We start from the raw sequence: 20,483 nt of genomic DNA, 5'->3' as shown, positions 1-20,483 counted from the left end.
GTGGCGAGCGAACGGATGCAAAAAAATGCTGCGTTATAATATTGTGATCAAAGAGACAATCAGGCTTAGTCATAATTACCTGGCCTCCAGGCTAAATTAGTTGTTAATTAATTGCGTAAGTTAATGACCAGCGATACTATCGTAAACAGCATAGCGCAGGTATCAATAGTGCCGATGATAAGAATGGATGTGATACCTAACTAATCCGATCAATCTTTGTATAACAACGATTGCCTATTAATTCGACAGACGCTGTAAATTACAGAGATAGTGTAGAAATTCTTAACAAGAACGAGCTTCCAGTCGGGAAAAAAGTATCAAACAATGTTGTAGCTACTTAGTATTTTATTGCACCAATAAAAGATAAGCCCTCTAATCCAATTTCACAGTCCATCTATATATATAAAAAATGAAACCTGCTTTCCGTTGTCACGACATAACATGAAAACGGCTTGACCGATTTGGCTGAAAATTAGAGGGGAGGTAACTTAGAATCGGGAGAAGGGTTTAGGATAGTTTTTGTCACCATCCGGCTACGGGACGCGGGTGAAACCGCGGGCGAAAGCTAGTATGTTGATAAAAATCAAAGATCAGTCGAGCATCTCACTTGTTTCTAAAGTCGTAACTTTGTGACTTCTTTATAGCGCTGAGCGCAAACGGTTGAACGGATTTTGATGAAATACGGCAGTAATTAAGAATAAATTATCAAAATAATATGTGTGTGTTTTTATTTCGGCGCGGAAAGTATTTTCCTCTGTACGCATGTCCCGAGAGAAGATAGGACTAAATAAGAAAAGCTTTAACATTAATTTAATATTTATTAAATAAAATATGAGTTAACAATGTGTTCAAACGAAGGGTTGTATGTTGATCTCGAGCGCAGCGCAAGGGTTGTTTAACTCGAAGGCGGCCAGCACCGCGGGGCTCAGCACGCCCACCTTACCGATAGGCTTGCCTCGCAGCAGCACTGCCGCACACCGCCCTGGGAAATATGCGGGATCTGCGGAGGATAAAAGTAACGCTCAAACTACATTCCACACTTATCATCAAACAAAAACACAGAATATTTGAATACCTGTTTATGTATGTATTTGCTTCTTTAGGTATATAAGTTGTTTTATATAGTGCCCTTTTTAGGGACACCCCTGTACATTTTCGAGGTCGTGGTACACTTCATTCCATGGTTTGTGAAGTTGAAAGAAAGGGAATGCTCACAAAAGATCTAGTCGAATTACACTGGACGGCATTCAAATCGTATTTTTTTTTTTTCGGTAGATGTCTGATATACTTGCTTTTTTTTAATTCCACCCATTAATTCCTTTTTCCAATAACACGTGACATCACTCTTTATATAGCCCGAACACCACGCCGTCAAATCAGACAGGCTCTTTAGCAATAATTCACGATATCGATCTATGTGATCGATCAGGGGCCCGATTCTCCTAATTTTAAGAGGGCTATCACAAATTTTCGAGTTTTATACGAGTTTTGATCCGTCATTATGCTTTGGATATAGTCACAAAAAAAAAACAAAAATAAGATTAAGAAAGTTTGATCATTTATCTTGGGAGTGTTTTAAATAAATATTTTAATTTGTCCACGTACATCAGTAAAATCTTTGTCTCTGCAATGGATGTTTCACAAAATGTTGCTTTTGGGAATCTTTTGATGCTTCAGTACTATTAGGATATAGCAATTTAACCATTTATAAAAATGTTCAAGATACAACTATATCTTGTACTTGTGAATGCTTAAACCAATTTATTACAATTCATACAGTAATACACCAAAAATAATTCTATAAAACAGAGTTACTGACAATTTTCCGAACAAAACTATATTTTTTATCTATGAAAGTATAATCCAAATTCAAATAAAAAATATTTAATAATTAAGGTGGTATTGTTATAAAGCTTGAAAAAAAAATTGGCCTATTTAAAAGTAAAACAATATTTTAAAATAATTTTAGTTTGCAATGCAAAGAATCAATATAAATCTTGTGACGCGCGGTGTTCAACTTTAGTCAGCGCCAAGCGCTTACTGGGTGTCCTGCGTGAGCGACGAACGAGGCGCGACGCGACGCTGCGAACGCGACGAACGCGATCAACTCATCGGCATTCCCTACATGCGGCCTATGTGACAGTCTGCGGCGAGACGCGACGTAACGCGCACTTGTTTTGAGGGCGACCAGGTGCGACACCCAGAAGCGTAGATTGTTGTGGGACAAAAAACATTAACATTAAAGAAATCGCTTATTAGTACAAATAAGTTGGAAGAATATTGCTGTCTGTACTTTAAATATGAACTTTCAAGCAAATTGTAACACAACTTCTCCATGATTTGAGAAGTAATGACCAAAATCACGTAGGACATTTGTCGCGTATAGCATCGCGTCGCATTACGTCGCCTCGTGTTGCGTCGCGTCGCGTCGCGTTCGTCGCTCACGCAGGACACCGCGTTACCGAGGAAGGACGTATCGCTCGCTGTAGCGCCGCGTAAACTCGCCGGAGTTCGAAAAATATAGCGCAACCTACGCATCTAACACGTTTTGATACAAGTGAGTTTTTATTTTATTTATTAGTTATAATGATCTGATTGAAATGTAATATACATAAGTATTAGTCCATGATATTCTAATGCGAAAATGTTATAGATAGGGATCTCATTTTTGATGGATATTGGTTATAAAGAAATATGTACGTAAATGTCATCGTCGTTAGTTTCGCTGTTGCATAATAATATAATTGGATATCTTTGATTCTTGCAGGATAATGAAAGCATATTTAATTCAGATTATCAGACTCAATCGGATACCAGTACAAATAATATGGTAAGTATTTTTTGTCACTCGCAACAGACATATTTGTTTTAATAAACTATTTAAATTCCTAGTTTTCATTGTTGCAGGAAAATGAAGATACAATACATGGAAGACGAATTATAGATTTTAGTTTTTTTTATAAATCAATTACTTATACTTAATTGATAAACATGGTGAAAAGTTTGGTTGTCGATTAAATAATTTAAAAATTGTAAACGATTATTTCTTTATTGTAACTCAATCGAGCTATTCTAGGTTATAAAATTCATCGGTACAAATAATATTTCATAAACTATAAAAACAATAAACTATTTCGGAAAAAAGTGGCAATGTCTCAAGTTTGTTTGTGCCGCGTAGCGGTCCGCAGGTGTGCGTTGCGTATTTTACTAGATGCACACGTGCGCAAGTGCTGCCGGCTATCGTCTAATTTACCTAAACCTGAGCGATTCGATTTTGTAATAGCGCTCTTAAGCGACATACGATTCACGTTCGACTCGATTCGACTGAGATCCAATCCTGACTCGATTACGATTGAAGCGTCTGGTGTGTGGCATTCCGCTATTACTTTTTTTTAATAAACGAATAATAATGAATCATTTTGTCTGCAAATGACTTACGATTGCAAAATGATTGTACAGCAAATTACCGTATGGACCAAAATCACCAAAATAGCAGACCAATCGCACACCAATCAAATGTCAATCGAATACGATTGGTCTTTTATTAGTAGCAGAATGCCCGATATGGTTAAAACTGCTATTGCGATCATATTGCGATTCGATTTCTATTCGATTTTGACATTATGAACTTAGGAGAATTGGGCCCCTGGATGCGAACGCGAACTGACGCGGCGCGATGCGATAATAACTCTTTTTTTAAGTGTTTCAATTCGCGTTGATTCGCCCAGGCAGGGCACATCCTTGCGATCTTGCATATGAGGTCATCATCATTAATCTCTGCCCTTATCCCAATTTTTACTCTTCCCGTCGTTTACGCCGTCTTGTCACAAGTAACATTATTTCTAGCCATGAGGACTTGTCCCGGTCTCATCCTCTGCTACGCTACTTTATCCCTCCCAGGGGTTATTAAATAAAAAAATAGGTAGGTAGCAAGATGGACAATTTATTTACCGCACACAAACACAGTATAGCTCGGTCGGCAGAAATAAACAATGGGTTAGAGCCCATACATACAGTTTTACAGTGATTAACCTCCTCACTAGCCTAGCACTTCCCTGACGTCACTGGTCGCTGCAGGAACAAGTGGCCGCGCGCCGAGATCAGGTCCAGGTACAGGTGTAGGTGTAGGGTTCGAAGGTCAACCCGCTACAGTCCACCGCGGGGAAGCAGGAGACTTAAGGTGTACGTGAAACCCTGTAATGCGCAATAAGCGAAGGCATTACACACTGGCCGTAGACGGTGAGCACCCACAGCAACGCTTAATAGGGAAGCGCTAAAAGTGTAGATGTGTTGCTGTGGATGTTCACTATCAGATACGGAGATAACAATAAGTCGGTTACTTAGCCAATTCAAAATTTGAAAATTTTAACGGTAACTAAAACGCAAGTAGGCAAAAATTACATTATTAAGAAAGTGTGGGGTAAACTACTATGCAAAAACACATAATAAGCTTGCAATAGAAATAAAGTTAAGCGATAACACAAATAAAGAGATTACCCAGCTAAAGCAAAGCGAAAGAAACCGTTATGGTTTGCTTAGCTTCTGGCTAATTTAAAATTGTATAGCACTTACCCAATCGGGGTTTAAATCACACACACTGAATATGCTGAGTATTATTATATGTCGAGATATATAGTCGAGGGAACGGTAATGACGCCCTTAAAAAGTTTAATCGCTATGGCGGTTATAATAACTTAAAGTTAGTGTTCAAAAAACCGGCGTGCGTTCGCCTCGATATCCAGATTCGCACTGGCAGCAGCCGTGACAGCGGCGACGTGGAAGCGAGGAGTCGCTGGTGCGGTCCGGGTGCCTAATATGTCGCTCGTTTAAATACGTGCGTGGTGATAAAATGTAGCTGGCCAGAAATTTTGATGCGTTTAGTTTGCTACTGTAAATAGTTTAGTTTTTGTAAATAGTTTTAGTTTTGTAAATAGTTTTGTTAATTTTATTTTACTCAACATTTTATTAAAAAGAATTAAGACATGTAACAATTAATGTTACATTACCCCCCTCGTTTCAGAAAGAGTTTTTTTCTCAAAAAAAAACTCGTCTATAGTTTACTACTAACACTACACATTCATACTATCAACTATCAAAATCCTTTCATAATATCAAACAAACTCTCTTACACAATAGCTTCAACAATATAAAATCATGTTGACGCGACCTTCTATAACAAGTTATCTGTGATTATCGCACAGAAAACCAATGCTAGTCGTAAGATGTTAATTTAAGGTGACTTGTCTCAACTCATTTTAAAAAAATGTAAAAAAAATCTGTTAACCACTAGACTTAGTGTTTTTAAAATCTTTGATATGCCAGACACCTATATTTTTCCCTGACATATCTTCCAACACATAGATAAGTGGAGACCGTTTTTCAATTACACGGCATTTTACAAATTTAGGTGCAAGCTTTTTACTAAAATATTTGTCCTTGTTACTTAGGACAAATGCGCGCTTATAAACTATGTCTCCCACATTAAACTCCGCCGGCTTCCTACGTAGGTTGTAGTGTGCAGTATTCTTCTCATGTGCATGCCATAACGAAGCCTGCACATCATTGAAAACTGAACGCAGACACCCTAAGTTTTCAGCGTATAAATCGCGAGGAAGGAATAACACTTCATCGCCCAGGTCATTGTCCGTATAGTGCGATCCGCATAAAACTACTTCCCTACCGTAAACTAAAAATGACGGGGTATAACCGGTAGCTTCATTTACGGAATTGTTTATCGCGAACTGAACCTTGGGGATGGAGGTGTCCCAGGATCTATGATCGTTTCCAACAAACGTAGACAAACTAGTTACAATAGTTTTGTTGTAGCGTTCTACCGTGTTAACTTGTGGTGTATACTTCGGCGTGAAAAAAACGTTAGGGATTTTGTATTTTTTAAATAGCGCGTCAGTAGCTGAACTTATAAACTGTGTCCCATTGTCCAAGAAGATTGTTTGTGGAACTCCGTGAACCAAAAATATAGAATCCTCTAAAATCTTAATAACTATGTCCGCAGTAGCGCGACGCACTGGGAAAATAAGACAAAATTTTGAAAAAATGCACATTATAACTAATATATAAGAATTTTGCTTCCGACTAGTGGGAAGAGGACCCACAAAATCGATTGAGATCATCTGGAAAGGTCTCGAACATTGCTTCGGGCGACCCATTTCTCCCAATGTAGTGTGATTTTGCGCCTTATAAGATAAGCAAACCGAGCAGGAACCTACATATTTAACGACATCCTGGTGCATATTTGGCCAGTAGTAATTTAATAATAAGCGCCGATAAGTCTTAAAAATACCAAGATGTCCACCAGTTGGCTCGGAATGGTTTTCGGCGATGATGCTTTCACGGAACTCGCTAGGTACGACTTCCTTCCAGTCAAATTCTGAAGTTAATTGGGTGTTAATATTTTTTGTGAGTCGGAATAATGAATTATTTTTAATGGTGAAATTAGGATAATTTGAAGGAGTAGTCAGACAGCCGTTGTATATCTTTTTAAACCAGATGTCGTCTGTGTTGGCATTAGCCAGAGATATTGCATTTACCGGAAAAGCTCTAGACAAGGCATCAGGAATAACATTGTCGACACCTCGACGGTGTTTGATAACAAAATTAAATGAGGACAGTCTTACCCCCCATCGAGCTAATCGTCCTGTGGGATTTTCTAACGACAGAAACCATTTTAACGCGGAGTGGTCAGTGTACACCGTAAATGTTTGTCCGTTTTCTATATAACACCGCCAATGTTCGAGAGCAGCTAACACGGCAAGGGTCTCCCTTTCAGTTATGCTGTAGTTCTTCTCAGGACTGGTGAAAGATCTACTCATGTACGCAATCGGATGTTCCTTACCGTCTATAGTCTGCGTTAGCATAGCACCAATACCGTAACTACTCGCGTCGGTGTGCACTTCGAAGGGCTTGGAATAGTCCGGACAAGAAAGAACAGGAGCGGAAACCAAACATTCCTTCAACGAATTAAAAGCCGCGTCAGCTTCCGATGACCACTTGAAAGAAGGAGCGTTTTTCCCGTTAGCAGTGAGCTTATTAAGTGGACCAGCCACTGTGCTAAAGTTAGGGACGAAACGTCGGTACCACGTAGCAGTGCCGAGAAAGCGTTTTAACTCCTTTCTATTGGTAGGGGTCGGAAAGTTAATAATGGCTTCCACCTTGTCCGGATCAGTGCGTAAACCACGAGAATCTACCACGTAACCTAGATATTTTAGTACGCTTCGAAAAAAGTTACACTTTTCGAAGTTTACGGTTAAATTTGCCTGTCTCAATTTGTCCAAAACCCGCAACAAACGAGAAACATGCTCATCAAAGCTAGAGCTTATTACGATGACGTCATCCAAATAAGCGAAGGTCTTAGACTCCATGTCGCTAAATAATAAATCCATGAGACGTTGTTGCGTTGCGGGGGCATTCGTTAACCCAAACGGAGTGGTTTTAAAACGAAAAGTGCCACGGCCCGGAACGTAAAATGCGGTTTTATCGCGGTCTTCTGGCGCTATAGGCAGTTGCCAAAAAGCTTTGGACAAATCGATACTGCTCAGGTACTTAGCATCGCGAAGGTTATCTAATATCTCCGAAACATAAGGCAAATTGTAAGCATCACGCTTAGTCACTGCATTCAATTTCCTGCTGTCTAAACAGAACCTCGGCTGTCCGTTCTTTTTATTAACAATGAGCACGGGTGAAGACCAGGCGCTTTCGCAAGGTTCGACAACGTCAAGTGACAGCATTTCGTCCACCTGCTCAATTAAGATGCGCTGCTTTTCGGGGGACATCCTATAATAACGCTGTCTAATCGGTTGTACGTCACCAGTGTCAATGCGATGGCATATTAAATTTGTTCTACCGAGACCCTTTTCCTCTGTAGAAATAGTCCGAAACTGCGCAATCACATTATCAGCTATCGCTTTCTGTGACACCGACAAATTATCGTAGGAGTTGATGAAAGGTTCACCGCTACTATCTTTTATTTCCGCTAATGGGACGTTCGACATCGTGATGCTACCTATATAGTTCGGGCAAATCCGAAAAGCGCGCCAAAAATCCACTCCTAATATAATTGATGTCTCAATTTCGGGAACAACATATGCCTTAATAATGTGAAACTGGCCCTCAAAAGTAACTGGCAAATTAACCGAACCTAAGGTGTTTAATGACTGACCGCCAGCAGCTATTATTTTAGTGTGGTCATCCTGGTTTAAAGTGCAGTCTACTAGATGTAAATGAGAATTGTTTCCCAGAATTGAAACTGCAGCTCCAGAATCAAGTAACCCAACAGCATTAATGTTATTTATTTTAATATTTACATAAGGCCTAGAGTCATTTAGTGGTTTTGATAGCAGAATTGTAGCAACTCTGTATGACGAGGAAAATTTTCTTATAAAATCAAGCCAAGCATCCCAGTCTTGCTTGCTAAAATTGTTACAACTCTGCTTAATTAGTTTTTTTGATTTTTAGTCTTACTACAGTTAGGGCAGTCGGGTGTCTTCACATCCTTCATACCACATTTAAAACAAACGATATCCCGTGGAGCCTTGCATTGACGAATGTGGTGGGTGTTATTACGACACCTAGGACAGTAAGGTTCCTTTTTAGCCACGTTAATTGCATGTACATATTTATTGTTATTACTAAAATTATTATTCCTATACTGATTGTAATTATTATTTGAATTATTTTGATTATATTTATTGTAACTACTATTATTAGTCTTATTTATAGATTTATGGACATCCTTAGTGTACGCAAATTCAGGAGCAAGCGTGTCGGAAGTAACCTTAGGAGGCTCTTGAAATTGCGACAGTCGAGTCTGAAATGCCTCGTAGTTACGACATAACGAACGCAAAGTGTCTATAGTTGTGATTTGAGGTGCAGCCGCTAATGTACTAGCATAGCAAGGTCTGATGTTATGCAAGAGAATTTCTAATTGTTCTACTTCCGAAAGAGGGCTGGATAAACGCGAGAACATTCCACTCATAACTGCCAAGTAAATGGTAATATTCTCACGTTCTCCCTGAGTACGAGAACGGATTTCCGAAATGAGTCTATAATCATAATCAGTTTGACTAAAGTCCTCTTTTAATAACCGCGCTAATTCAGGCCAAGAACTAACTTTGTCCTTTACAGCACGATACCAATGAAGGGCATCGTCTTGAAAAATTTCAGATGCAAAACTTAGGACTTTTTGTTGAGAAATATTCCTAGCCAGTATAAATTCATCAACACGCTGTATAAACGAGCGAACACAAGTTTTGCCAGTAAATTTTAATTTACTTAAATCGGATGATGTACGATCGCAAGATACAGAAATCATGTTCTGTAGTTCCGGTACAGTAGATACTGAGTCTTTGACAGAACTAGCACTAGCCGCATTCGAAGAAGTACTAGTAGAAGGCTTCTTGGCTAACAAAGTAGAAAGTTTTTGTGAGAACATTTTATAACCGCTAACAATATCATCATATTCCTTTTTAATGTCGTCACTACGCGTTATCCTCTCGACACGATTGTATAAATGATTCAACATATTCTGTGTCCGCAATAGTGAAGCAACGCTAGGATCGCTAGCGTCAAGATTTAATTGAATTTTCGTTAAAACTTCTAAACAACCCTTAAGGTCCTGTCTTGCGTCAAGAGGTGACTCTAATATATATTCTGAAGGTAAATCAGGGGATAATTTTATAATTTGTTTTCGTAACTCCTCAACAGAAGGTGCAGGAGTCGCGCCTCTAATACGAACTTCATATTCCAACTCAGATTTTTGAAGAGACAGGAACTTAATAGGAAGCATATTGAAGATCAATTAAAAACAGAAGGATAAATGACGCATGCGCTACTACTCACAACACAAAACAAAAAATTTAAAAGAAAAAAAACAATGACAAAACTAAAAAAAAACAAAGCTTAAAAGAGAAAAAAAAACAATAATTAAAAGAGAAAAAAAACAACACGTTCTCCGTTCTGTTACAATTAAAATTTAAGAACGTCTGGTTTTTTTTAACGAAAAAAAAAAATCAAATTAAAAAAAAAAACAAAATCATAAAAGAAAGAAGCAGAAGAAATAAAAAAAAATGCTACTAATGTGTACTGTACCTTAATTAACTAATAATACAATACTAGTATGATATTTATTTAAATGTGAACACAATAAAAAAATTATAATTAAAAAAAAAAACAATTTTAAGAAAGCGTCGTTTTAGGTGCCCGAGACAAAAACATTAGCAAGAAATATTTGCACAAACTATGCAACTAAACGACTTTAAATTAATAAAAATTAATGTAGGGTAGATTAATAAATTATGACCAACATTAACTGCTCAAAGAAATTGAAAGCTTGTGACGTACACATTAGTAACGGAAAAAACCAAAAAATAAAAGACGTTTACACAGACAACCACTAACATACACAACCCACAACCAAAGGAGGAGGAGTAATCAACTGTATTTCTACCACGTTTAAGGGCGCCAGTGTCCAGGTCTCATCCTCTGCTACGCTACTTTATCCCTCCCAGGGGTTATTAAATAAAAAAATAGGTAGGTAGCAAGATGGACAATTTATTTACCGCACACAAACACAGTATAGCTCGGTCGGCAGAAATAAACAATGGGTTAGAGCCCATACATACAGTTTTACAGTGATTAACCTCCTCACTAGCCTAGCACTTCCCTGACGTCACTGGTCGCTGCAGGAACAAGTGGCCGCGCGCCGAGATCAGGTCCAGGTACAGGTGTAGGTGTAGGGTTCGAAGGTCAACCCGCTACAGTCCACCGCGGGGAAGCAGGAGACTTAAGGTGTACGTGAAACCCTGTAATGCGCAATAAGCGAAGGCATTACACACTGGCCGTAGACGGTGAGCACCCACAGCAACGCTTAATAGGGAAGCGCTAAAAGTGTAGATGTGTTGCTGTGGATGTTCACTATCAGATACGGAGATAACAATAAGTCGGTTACTTAGCCAATTCAAAATTTGAAAATTTTAACGGTAACTAAAACGCAAGTAGGCAAAAATTACATTATTAAGAAAGTGTGGGGTAAACTACTATGCAAAAACACATAATAAGCTTGCAATAGAAATAAAGTTAAGCGATAACACAAATAAAGAGATTACCCAGCTAAAGCAAAGCGAAAGAAACCGTTATGGTTTGCTTAGCTTCTGGCTAATTTAAAATTGTATAGCACTTACCCAATCGGGGTTTAAATCACACACACTGAATATGCTGAGTATTATTATATGTCGAGATATATAGTCGAGGGAACGGTAATGACGCCCTTAAAAAGTTTAATCGCTATGGCGGTTATAATAACTTAAAGTTAGTGTTCAAAAAACCGGCGTGCGTTCGCCTCGATATCCAGATTCGCACTGGCAGCAGCCGTGACAGCGGCGACGTGGAAGCGAGGAGTCGCTGGTGCGGTCCGGGTGCCTAATATGTCGCTCGTTTAAATACGTGCGTGGTGATAAAATGTAGCTGGCCAGAAATTTTGATGCGTTTAGTTTGCTACTGTAAATAGTTTAGTTTTTGTAAATAGTTTTAGTTTTGTAAATAGTTTTGTTAATTTTATTTTACTCAACATTTTATTAAAAAGAATTAAGACATGTAACAATTAATGTTACAGACTTAAACACCATCCATCCAGTGTTACCTGCTTATGGTAAGTACATACCTTCGCACTGCTGCAGACAATATCCGTTGTCCCTGTGCCAGGGTTCCCGCAGCAAGGCCATGACGCGGTCGAGTAGGCCGTGCACGAACTGGAAGCCGGCGGCGCGGCCGCAGTGCACCGCGCACAGGCGACGCTCGTTGCGGGCACCCGTTTCTAGGACAAAGGTAGGCAAGGTGAAACTTGAAGATGGTAAATAATGTTGGGGAAAATTATACAGTAGGTGGCGAGTAGGTACTTCAATTCCCCGCGGTGTCACCCAAGGCCTTCCTGCTTCCGGGTAAAAAGTTGTCTTTGAATTATTGTAGGTATATAACTTATTTCCGCACTCGGGTAAAAAAATGTTTTTAGATTATTCCGACATATAAGTTACGTATGTGTATAACTGCCAAGTAAAAACAAAATGTATTCAGTGGTTATATGTAAACTAGTAACAAACATCTACACGTCGAAACTTATTAACCCTAATAAAAGTTGCAAAACCTTAAAACTTGTGACTAAATACTAAAGATGATAAAAACCATATAGCGAGACCGGGAGGTCAACATTTCTTGTCTTTTCTCAAGAATGATACCTGCTCGTAATAAAGCGGGTGTTAGGTCTTAATAAATTTAATAGCATTGTAATTCTAGCCGCAACATAGCAGTATACAGTACTGATTTCCTTAATCATCCAATCAACATGACACTCGATATGGATGTAGATAATCGTGCTATGATTCAGTACATTATGATATCTATTCGCTACTGCGCCGTAATTCAGGACTGATTATAATAATAATAACTGGCTTATGTTAAGAATTCGAAGTGATTTGTTTATTAGGAAAAAGCTAATCGCTCAAATTCTTCGAGTAGTTTATTATGGGATAGGTGATTTTTATTCGGGTTCGTCAGTAGGTACAGTTCTCGTCAATGAGTATTGCAGAAGGTACATGAGAGTTTAAGTGGATGAATAAAATAATACTTAATGCACAGACGCGAAGCGACAAATAGCTAATTCGGGAGGAGCAAAATTATTTGACGGGATCGTAGGTATTATAGTTCTCTGCGGTGATAGTTGAAAATTACGTGATAATTTTTCCAGACGCTGACTCATTGGATTTTCATATCATCATACTACTACGTAAATATAAGTAATACAAAATTGGGAACAACCACATTGGGAATCATACGAAAATACCGACTGCGCGATGAGTAATAATTGGGTCAACCGCCCAATAATTTTGTTATCACAATTATTCTAAGAATTAGGGAAATAGGTCAATGTTCGTACACTATAGTTCGGCCATTCAGAGAATGCGTTCCTGACACGTCGCGATTGAACTGACGACGTAATAACATTCATTGATTATTGATATAATAATGTTGTTTTAATGCTCCTCAATTGTTAAAACGGTAAACAACCAGCAAAAATATTTTTATCGTAACTGCAACGCCATTGCAAAGTTACGTCGTCAGTTCAATCGCGACGTGTCAGGAACGCATTCTCTGAATGGCCGAACTATAGTCACTTACGAGTTTAGAAGTATTGTCGATTGATTTAATCAAGTAAATACTTGAATGAACCATTTCCAACATTTTAATATTTTCAGGGGTTAATTTAGGATGGTAAATATGTACCAGTCGGGAAAAGGCTCAGGAGATGATGATGTAACAGATTCCAGGGGCCCGATTCTCCTAAGTTAATAATGTCAAAATCCAATAGAAATCGAATCGCAATATGATCGCAATAGCAGTTTTAACCATATCGGGCATTCTGCTACTAATAAAAGACCAATCGTATTCGATTGACATTTGATTGGTGTGCGATTGGTCTGCTATTTTGGTGATTTTGGTCTATACGGTAGTTTGCTGTACAATCATTTTGCAATCGTAAATCATTTGCAGACAAAATGATTCATTATTGAATGACAGAAAAGGATAAAAACGTTTATTTCAAAGAAAAAATAGCGGAATGCCACATACGCTTCAATCGTAATCGAGTCGGGATCGGATCTCAGTCGAATCGAGTCGAACGTGAATCGTATGACGCTTAAGTAAAATTAGGAGAATCGGGCCCCAGAGCGATAATCAGTTCGTGATATAGAGAACATTATAGCAACGCCCTTTCAAGCATAACTTGTCAAGTTCATCTGATCCGGTTGCGATGGACCCAGTTGAAACTCGTTGTCATCAGTTTTCCAATGACATCACATTGGTTTGCAATTGGGTTTTATTGTATTATTTTTTTATAATTGTATTGCAATTTTAAAAGAATTTCCGTCAATATGATTCATTGTTGAATCACAGGAGATAATAAAAATTTTATTTACAACAAAAAATAGCGGAATGCCACTGATTGAATTTCAATGGGATATCAATCCTATATCGTATACGTAAAATTAGCAGAATTAAGCCCCAGTAAGTATACTAGTATGGTACACCGTACAACATACTCACCAGCAGTTTTATCCTGTAACACGACATCGCTGATTTCGAACAATTTCAAGGGCAGCGGCATCTTCTTGTTAGCTGCTAGAGTCTTCAGCAATCCTGGGAGCAGTAGCGTCCGCACCACTTGGAACTCCAACGTCTTGGGGTTCGAGATATGAGCTGCCGGTACATCTTCTATATTCACGCCTAATTTGGTGGCTACGTCGTCTCGTGAACACTGAAAAAAAGTTTTAAAAAAATCAAGTGGATTCCTATACACTGGTGCGCCAATTTCGATGCTTCTGGTGTTATTTTTGCCACAACATAATAATAGGTCAGATATTTTCTCTGACTCCAAAAGGACACTTGCCAACCGCAAAATCTAGGTTCCGCATGCTTAAGGACACACGATTACTTATACCCCATTAATGTTCCGCGAGCTTTTTTTTGTAGTTTTCGTGATATTTAATATGAACTGGTTGAAATTTTTCATTGAAATATTGCCAGAAACATAGTTGGTATACTGACCAGTGTGAATGTGAGCGTCTCGGTGTACCCGGCATGTGCACACTCTTGGCGCAGCTGCTCCGTCAGCTTGTTGCCGGGCTCCTGGCCGCCGCTCGTCACCACCCGCGCAGGACGACGCTCGATGCGGTTGTAACTACAAACAAATAACATTCATTCGCAAAACACAGATGAGAAAAAAATGTGGGCTAAATAGGTCCAGTTCAGGATTATTCCAGACTACTGCTGCTATTCAGTTGTATTCGGGGGCTTTCTGACTCCGACCTGCTTTGTAAAAGTTTCTAAAATCCCGACTCTGGAATGGAATCAGAGACGTCTTACATAGCAATTGCGCTATGCGATTATATACTAGCTAGACCAACAAGATATCAGTAGATCTTTTGGAACTAAAATTGTGTACTGTGCTGTCTAATCAACTAACTTCATATTCATTATAAAACTAGAAAACTCACCCGTAAGCAATAGCGATGTCTTCATACAGATCGCAGGCGTGTATGACGTCATGCCGGGTGGGCGGCACGCGCACGCGCAGACAGTCGTCGACTACTTTACTGGACAAGCACATGCGGGACAGTAGTGCTGCTAGTTTGTCGCCGTTCTCACTGGAAGGTGGAAAAACTGACATCAGTATTAGGTGCTATGGTTTTTCACCCGCGTCTAGGGGAAACTTCTGCTTCAGCATCCGGATAAAATGATGTCCTCCTAGCCGATTATCGGCTACGGCGGCTGTTCTCATGTAAGGAGATTAGCCAACTGCGCAGGACATATTATAGTGCACAAGCATTTGCGCAGACACAGGTGCACTCCCTATTCCTTCACTCTCATAGCCCGATGGGACGGCAATCCGACACGACCGGAAAGAGATCAGGCGCAGGACCGACATTTACGTGGTCTCCGATGCACGGGTGAATCAATCACCAACTTCCAGGCTTCGGGCTGCTTTGTGAAAGTCTTCTAAAACCCACAAAGCGATTTCGGCCCGACTCGGGAATCGAACCCGAGACCAACGAGGCAGTTAATCCGGATAAAATATAGCCTATATGTAAAGCGGTAAAATCCGGATAAAATATAGCCTATATGTCACCCGGGGACAGTGAATTTCCCCGTAACATTCCCCGACAGAGTCGTTACTGTCTAGCCTTTTCGTAACTATATTATGTTAAAATGACATTTCCCAATAGGGGCAAAAAATCGGCTAAGGTAGTTTCGGAGCCTTTAGGAGTACAAACAAACAAACAATCCTTTTTGTAACTTATTATATTTTCAAAGTTAAGAAAATGTTGCACAAATTAAAATATTTTTTGGTTGTCATATAGACTTTTTGCTAAGACAGAAAACTATAACGCTATAAAGACAACAAAATCTATAAAGTCGCACAGCAATTTCTAAGATGACGAAATCACCATCATAACCTATTAAATATGCCAAACAAATCCCTCCATACCTGATACCAATATATCTATTAGCCTTTTCCACACTGATGGTTTCTTCGCGACTCCTCATCTTGGGGTAGAGCTCATAGGTACCGTCCGGCGCGAACACCTTGCACTGCTGCACCTCGTACGGACGGCTGCAGTACTTCGAGAACATACTTACTATCGTGTCCAGGACTACTATTGCCTGGAAGGTGGAAAAAGTTTGTAATGTAGTTGGATGTCACGTAGGGTGTTAAAAAATAATTTAAATAAGCTGAGAATTGTCAGCCATTTTAACAATCATATTGCAATCAAAATCAGAGTTATGTTTAGTTTGTATGTACATATTCCATTTAAATATTTAAATTAAGTTATTTGGGTGTGATAGCATGTAAAAATATAAAACAACAGCCAAAGACGTCTAAAGATAAGATATACAGTCCACAGATATAGTCTACTACACTAGCTTCTGCCACCGGTTTCACCCGCATACCGTGGGAACCTCTGCACGAACCTGGATAAAAAGTTGCCTATAGCCTTTCTCGATGAATGGGCTATCTAACACAGGACCAGTAGTTCCTGAGATTAGCACGTTCAAAAAAACCTACTCTTCAGCTTTACAATATTGGTGTAGATATGCAGTAAACATACCTTAGTGAGATCCGTAGCGGTACACTCAATGAAGACATTCTTAGTGTCAAGCGTGATCTTGGAGTGGTCACCGTTGATGATGGGTGGCATAGACAGCACTACGCCATTCTTGTCCTTGATCACAGGGTACACCGGACTGTCTCGAATGATTCCCAGGTATTGTTTCAGTTGAGCATGTGTCTGGAAATTCATTGTACTCTATTATTTCTTTTAACACTTCTAGTAAAGTTATCAAATGCTGTTGCTGGTATTATAAGGGGGGGAGTTAGGAGCTAAATATGTCTAAGGTATCTCTTGTTTTTTTTACCATGTTTTTGATAAAGAGATTCCTAATAGAGATTGAATACATATAATAAACAATTAATTTGAAGTAATAATGGGTTACAATAAAAAAAAACAGTAAGTGATAGAATTACACCGCTAGGCACTGCAGCTATGCATGGATGCTTCATTCTCCAGTTACTGTCTCTAATTCAACAACAATTGTTCTGAAGATGCAAGTATAATGTAAAGTTTAGAGACTATTTAATTCCCTTGTTAATTTTGTTACAACATTACCGAGTACAATTCCATGAGTTCTGGCGCAGTCATTTCCTTCTGTTGGTTGAGAGCCTTGAACTTGATCTCATTTGGTGGTAATGCATCATACACAAATGGGCCCTGTATTGTGTCTAAGTCATGTGTCCCGATGGCAACCAGAGTCCGCTTCCTGCATATGTTCTGATGAAGCTTGTCCTGGAAAAATAATCATTCTACTTACTTTCATTCTACTTACTGTCCTGGAAAAGTAATTAAATAGACTTTTGTTACACCATATTACAAGCATTTAATAATTATGCACAAATGAATATAGTCTTGTTACGTGACACTAAAACCATAAATCTGATAGTTCTGAAGTATGAATATTGTTGTTGCATGAAAGAACTACAGAAGAGATTTTGATGAAAATCACGTTAAGGCTCCTTTTTATCAGGACGAGAGAAGTAGTTTCCTAGGGATGCAGGGGAGGAGAAACGTCCATATGGATTATGTAATATATATTTGCAATTAAAATAATTGAATAGTGTTACAGGAATGAGATTCATGTATTACCCACTTGCAGATCTATGAAGCTATCGTAAGACTCCTTGGTGAATGTGATGCCTTTGAGAACAGCGGCCACCGCATACGGTCTGATCTGTCCCGTGGCTGGTGTCAGGTGGAGAGAGTGACAGTCTTCGTACTTCTTCAGACTGAACTGTGGTGGAGATTTCCTGGAAACATTAGTCAAGCCCTTGTTCAAATATAAACTAATGAAAATAATCTTGTTTAGATACTTGTGTCATCATTAAATTTTTATAAAGATATACACAGAGAACACATTATGCTTGGCTGCTAGGTGAACCAGATGTTCATCTCCTTCTTGCTCTGTTTCACAGTTAGATAAACAGTAAATTATATTCCAATGTCTATTATTAAATTAAACAAAACTAGCTTAAAAACCATAGGTAAAAAGATGAATACAAATATCTACTTAACCCAAGTACACTTACTTTCCTTGGAAAACCAAGATACCATCAACAAGGCCTTCTAAACAGAGCAGGTCATATCTGTTGGCGGGGATGTCTATCCTATACAGGATCTCCTCTGACACGCCAGCGCCAACATGGTCTCCTTGCTCCTTCATCAGCATTTGCTTCTCTGTGGTCTGAAATTATTTATTGCAAACACAGGTGTGACTAATACACAATGGGTTGTTGCTTGTTTCATTTACAAGATTATACTTTGAGACAAGTAAACCCATTATAACTTTTTTTTCATTTTATGACATTAAGAGTATCTGTTAGTTGAATTTTTGTAGTTTGCATCATATAAACATTGACTTAATACTAAGACTTTTTTAATAAAAAGCCCATACTCTTGTAGCTTTCTAACAGTAAAAGAATTTTAATCGGTTCAGTAGTTTTGGAGCCATTAGGGTACCAACAACATTAAATATACTTTTACTTTATCTTAGTCAGTTCATATTAGCAATCTATATAGTTAATCCATGAAAAATCTAAGTTTGGTTTCTGTTCAGATAACATACCTACATTATTGAACGGCTAGGTTATAATAAAATACTACAAAAAAGTACTTGCCACTTCATCAAGCTCCAAACCGAACTCAAAACAAAGGTCTTGGAACTCATCATCAGCTGAAACATAAAATATTAAAATTATTTTAATTCATCATTCGCATTTTCATTATCGAAATGGTTTTAAACATTAAGGTTCTCTTGTTTAAGGTACTAACTGTAGGTCCTGCCCAGAGCGGTAAAAAGTGCGTCGCGCTTAACTGATATTGTCGGCATTATTCTCGATTTATAATAGGTTTTTTCAATTCAAACAATTTGTTGAAATCCTACACGTTTTCTTTGAATATTTATCAGCTGAAGTCGCCTGAAGCGTTGTCTGACAGAAGTGCATACGTCAAATTGAAAATAATAATCGCACAATATTTTTTGTCCTTTTCACCCAACATGTTCTTTGCAGTGTTTGTAACGATCATCGACCATTTTATGCTAGAGATATATAAAATTGAGGAACTGAACTATCACAAACTTTTGAAAACATGACAACTCGTCATGAAATCACCCAGTTCAAAATCATCATTCATGCAGTCTTCGTCAACGTCGTCGTTCAAAAATGTATTATTTCACATCATCCGCATCTCTTTTGATGAAATGGTAGAATTGAAGATTATTAGGTATGGCACTACCGTATTTGTTTTTGATTGCTGCTCGATTGATGCCACAGAATGACGTCATTGTTGGGCTTAAAAATATCGTGACCAGCAAAATAAGTAATATTTTATTTATTTATTTAACGAAACACGAAAGAAGAAGAAGTAACATATAATAGTACAAAGGTAGGTACTGCTTATTTCTAAAGAAATCTCTTCCAGCAGACAGAGGACAAATTCTCATTTTTCAAAAATTTAAAAAACTTTCATCAGATTTAATTCGCCTTTAATGACTTGCAGATTGCCAACGATACCTTTGATTAGTTAATACTAATATGTAGGCATTGATTTCATATATATATATCTATTCATACAAAGTTGCTTTGTTTAATTTTAAGACACTTTCAGAATTACATACATACTTAGTGCTTTCCCTAAGTATAAATCAAACAATATGATGTTTGTAATGAGAAAGTCAAAAATACTTTAAATCGCTTTCAAAAAGTGCCTGGTTTGTATTTCAAATTCTAAGTATAGTAGACGGTACGCATAGATTTCGGTGTAAAGGCTCTTTACAGCATCTGCGAAAACTCTGAATGGTAGTATAAGACTTTAGCTTAATTCTATTTATTTAATAATGTGTCAATTTAATATCCATTGAATCTCAATAGCAGTTTTAAAATTAGCGGGAATTATCCTACGAATATTCCAATGACATTCCATTGGTTTGTCATAGGTCTGCCATTGATCTATCTATAGGGTAGTCTGTTCTACAATCGTAAATCATTTTAAGATATTATGATTCATTGATTCACAGAAAATGATAAAAACGTTTATTTAACACAGTTTTTTTTAAGTAAGACATTATTAAATTAGCAATATCGAGCCCCTGGGGCTGATGTGAGAAGATGCGCAATGATTCGCCTCATATTACCGAACCATTAGGCCTCGGCTTCGAATTTTGCGGGCAGCGGCGGCGGCGCGGGAGCGGCAGGATCTTAGGCCTCTGCCTCGAATTTTGCGGGCAGCGGGGCGGCAGCGGCGGCGGCGCGGGCGGTCACCGTTTGACTGGAGCTCACTGCTCGTTGCCCGCTCCCGCGCCGCTTT

The 20,483-nt window shown here is 38.5% G+C and overlaps 1 protein-coding gene and 3 long non-coding RNA genes across 4 annotated transcripts; 1 reads left to right on the top strand and 3 right to left on the bottom strand.

The window, feature by feature from the left end:
• Nucleotides 1-798: 798 nt before the first annotated feature.
• On the bottom strand, nt 799-19,118 carry LOC124634311 (phenylalanine--tRNA ligase beta subunit). The gene is made up of 12 exons (XM_047169844.1): nt 18,948-19,118; nt 18,794-18,849; nt 18,206-18,360; nt 17,770-17,926; nt 17,232-17,408; nt 16,674-16,853; nt 16,052-16,227; nt 15,060-15,209; nt 14,611-14,743; nt 14,110-14,320; nt 11,675-11,827; nt 799-1,000 (listed from the first exon to the last, which is right to left on the bottom strand). The coding sequence occupies exons 1-12, from the start codon at nt 19,003-19,005 to the stop codon at nt 849-851; spliced, it is 1,758 nt and encodes a 585-aa protein (XP_047025800.1). The 5' UTR covers nt 19,006-19,118; the 3' UTR covers nt 799-848.
• Nucleotides 2,125-2,953, top strand: LOC124634314. The gene is made up of 3 exons (XR_006984844.1): nt 2,125-2,557; nt 2,768-2,830; nt 2,908-2,953. It is a non-coding gene; the product is annotated as an uncharacterized LOC124634314 (long non-coding RNA).
• LOC124634313 lies at nt 3,924-5,383 on the bottom strand. Its single transcript, XR_006984843.1, has 2 exons — nt 4,573-5,383; nt 3,924-4,194 (listed from the first exon to the last, which is right to left on the bottom strand). It is a non-coding gene; the product is annotated as an uncharacterized LOC124634313 (long non-coding RNA).
• Nucleotides 10,547-11,624, bottom strand: LOC124634312. The gene is made up of 2 exons (XR_006984842.1): nt 11,196-11,624; nt 10,547-10,817 (listed from the first exon to the last, which is right to left on the bottom strand). It is a non-coding gene; the product is annotated as an uncharacterized LOC124634312 (long non-coding RNA).
• Nucleotides 19,119-20,483: the final 1,365 nt, after the last annotated feature.

The sequence above is a fragment of the Helicoverpa zea genome, chromosome 11, assembly GCF_022581195.2.
Source record: "Helicoverpa zea isolate HzStark_Cry1AcR chromosome 11, ilHelZeax1.1, whole genome shotgun sequence".
NCBI lineage: Eukaryota > Metazoa > Arthropoda > Insecta > Lepidoptera > Noctuidae > Helicoverpa > Helicoverpa zea.
Note: the sequence above shows the minus strand (reverse complement) of the source record. Positions and strands in the feature narration are given on the sequence as shown.

What these genes read in the sequence shown, in the direction of transcription:
- LOC124634311 (XM_047169844.1), bottom strand. Translation starts at nt 19,005, where the DNA reads ATGCCGACAATATCAGTTAAGCGCGACGCACTTTTTACCGCTCTGGGC. An exon ending in AATAGATATATTGGTATCAG is followed by an intron (nt 15,210 to 16,051) that starts GTATGGAGGGAT and finishes TCCACCTTCCAG; the next exon opens with TGAGAACGGCGACAAACTAG. An exon ending in GACATCGCTATTGCTTACGG is followed by an intron (nt 14,744 to 15,059) that starts GTGAGTTTTCTA and finishes ATTTGTTTGTAG; the next exon opens with TTACAACCGCATCGAGCGTC.